The sequence below is a fragment of the Macrosteles quadrilineatus genome, unplaced genomic scaffold, assembly GCF_028750875.1.
Source record: "Macrosteles quadrilineatus isolate MER2022 unplaced genomic scaffold, UCM_ALF_1.0 Scaffold_9__3_contigs__length_116548681, whole genome shotgun sequence".
Lineage (NCBI taxonomy): Eukaryota > Metazoa > Arthropoda > Insecta > Hemiptera > Cicadellidae > Macrosteles > Macrosteles quadrilineatus.
In genome coordinates this window covers 102,215,052-102,217,683 of record NW_026542602.1, presented here as the reverse complement: position 1 = coordinate 102,217,683, position 2,632 = coordinate 102,215,052, and the positions used below count along the sequence as shown (strand labels likewise).

The following is a 2,632-nucleotide window of genomic DNA, read 5'->3' as shown; positions in this document are numbered from 1 at the left end:
CAAAATGGAAAGACTTTGTGCGTAACAGAGTAAGTGTTATACAAGAGACAAAACCGCTAGCTAAGTGGAGGTATGTAGCAGGAAATGAAAATCCAGCCTACTGTGCTTCACGAGGTGTTACTGCTAAAATCCTTAGCAACCATAAGCTTTGGTGGACGGGTCCTCCGTGGCTGAATAAAGATGTTTATGAATGGCCATCCACGACGTTTGATCCAGCTCAAGCAGCGAAATCTGAACTGCGAATCCCTCAATCAACTTGCCACATTTTAAACTTTGAACCAGAACCAGAAATGCTAGAGCGCTTCTCAACACTGTCAAACTATTACGTGTTACTGCCTGGTGTCAAAAGTTCATTGCCAAAACAAAAAAATCCATCCCTACTAATTGTCAATCTTTTTTAACTCCTCAAGATCTCAACTCATCCCTTTTGTTGTGGGTAAAACTCATTCAAAAACATGCCTTCAAAAATGAGCTTGCGCGGTTACAAAACAACAGACCTTTAGAAAAATCTAATCTTATAAGTCTTAACCCCTTTGTCGATAACACTGGTTTAATGAGAGTTGGAGGCAGACTTGAACAATCTTCATTAGAATATGATTCAAAGCATCCTTATATCCTTCCGAAGAATTCTAAGTTCTCAAAACTAGTGATAGATGATGCTCATCTCAGGACTCTGCATAGTGGCACCCGTTGTACACTTGCAACCGTTCGTCAGAAGTTCTGGGTTGTTGGAGGTAGACCTATCGTCAAACGAGAACTGTTAAAGTGTGTTACTTGTGCTCGTTATCGCTCTCAAAGAGCTCAACAATTAATGGGGCAGCTTCCTCCTACAAGAACATCACCATCACGTCCTTTTTTGCACTCTGGTGTAGATTACGCAGGCCCTTTTGTAATCAAAACATGGCATGGAAAGAGAGCAAAAACCTACAAAGGTTATATTGCGGTGTTCATCTGCTCGGCGACCTCAGCTATTCATCTAGAGTTGGTTTCCAACTACTCAGCAGAAGCCTTCATAGCGGCTTACAAACGATTCACCAGCCGTCGAGGCATCTGTGCTACTTTAACGAGTGACTGCGGGACAACATTTGTAGGAGCTGACAAAGAACTGAAAAGGTTGTTTTCATCGTCTTCAGCAGAATCAGGTCAACTCAAATCCCTGCTTGCTAATGATGGAACTGAATGGAAATTCAACCCTCCTGCTGCTCCACATTTTGGAGGTCATTGGGAAGCTGGTGTTAAATCAGTTAAATACCATCTCAAAAGAGTTATGAAGACCCACCTACTAACTTACGAAGAATTTTCGACAGTGCTGGTACAAATAGAAGCTGTACTCAATTCTCGCCCTCTCTGCCAGCTTACAGAAGATCCAGACGATCTAGCAATCCTAACCCCTGCGCACTTTTTAGTTGGCGAATCTTTAACTACTATCCCAGAACCTAATCAAGAAAACCAACCCACATCAAGACTTACTCGATGGAAATTAACTCGCCAAATGTTGGAATCATTTTGGAAGAAGTGGTCTCGGGAGTACCTTCAACAACTTCAAGCAATATACAAATGGAGATTTCCTTCCTGTTCAATAAAACTCGGATCAGTTGTTCTTGTTGTTGATGAGCAATTACCACCATCAAAGTGGCCGCTAGCAAGAGTGACTGAACTTCATCCAGGTCGTGATGGACTTACCCGAGTAGCCACTCTGAGAACATCAAGTACCTCATTGAAAAGACCAATAGTCAAGCTTTGTCCTCTTCCAATTGAAGTCAGTGATTAATATTTATTGCTCCTTCGGTGCAATGGGGGGGAGAATGTTTAAAGTTATTTTTTCTAATTCACTGTTTCTAACAGCTGGTCTTATTTTATATCATGTTTACTTTTTGTTCAGTTTAAAGAAATACAGTCCACTAAAAACATCATCTAGTTTTTCTCTCTTAATTATCTATCTACATCTATCGTTCAATCTAAGTTTATCCATCAGTATCTAAATTCTTTAATCAACGGTTTTTATACATACACACAGTACAAACAGACATACATTTGATTTCAATGCAAAGAGACGTGTTCAAGTTAGTTGATTCCGTGTCGAAATATATAGGAGCACGCCAACATTGTCACCGAGCTTCCGCCTACGCATCACCCCTCATATTGTCCACATCGTTACTTTAAAACACCAGAGACATATTTAGAAATCAGGTACAAACTGAATAATCGCACATTACATTTTGGACTTTCAGGATTATTAAAATACTTACTACTACTACTACTACTACTAGTAAAAAATATTACCTTTTTCATAGATTTACGCATTTGGTATAAAGGCCTAAAAGAACAGTAAAATCTTATACTGTTGTAAAATCTCAAAACGTTCAATATCAATAAAAACATATTTTATTCGATAAAACGTTTCATTCAAAGGATGTGTAAACAACAGTCAAGCATTGACATTTCTGCATACACAGATCAAATAGATACATATATAATAGCTAATAACAAACCAATATGATGATAGTAAATGAAATATAATTATATTTTTACCGAATTAAATTAGGTTTTTACAACATTTGCAAACGAAACGGAACTTCTCGTTCCAGCAAAATATTCAGATGCAATTGAAAATTGGGGCTTTATTTGCATG

The 2,632-nt window shown here is 38.4% G+C and overlaps 1 protein-coding gene across 1 annotated transcript; it reads left to right on the top strand.

Annotated features, from left to right (window-relative positions):
* Nucleotides 1-553: 553 nt before the first annotated feature.
* On the top strand, nucleotides 554-1,771 carry LOC129003684 (uncharacterized). Its single transcript, XM_054431983.1, has one exon. It carries the CDS (start codon nucleotides 554-556, stop codon nucleotides 1,769-1,771), a length of 1,218 nt encoding a protein of 405 aa, XP_054287958.1.
* Nucleotides 1,772-2,632: the final 861 nt, after the last annotated feature.

Coding starts and splice junctions, on each gene's coding strand:
- LOC129003684 (XM_054431983.1), top strand. CDS start 554: ATGAGAGTTGGAGGCAGACTTGAACAATCTTCATTAGAATATGATTCA.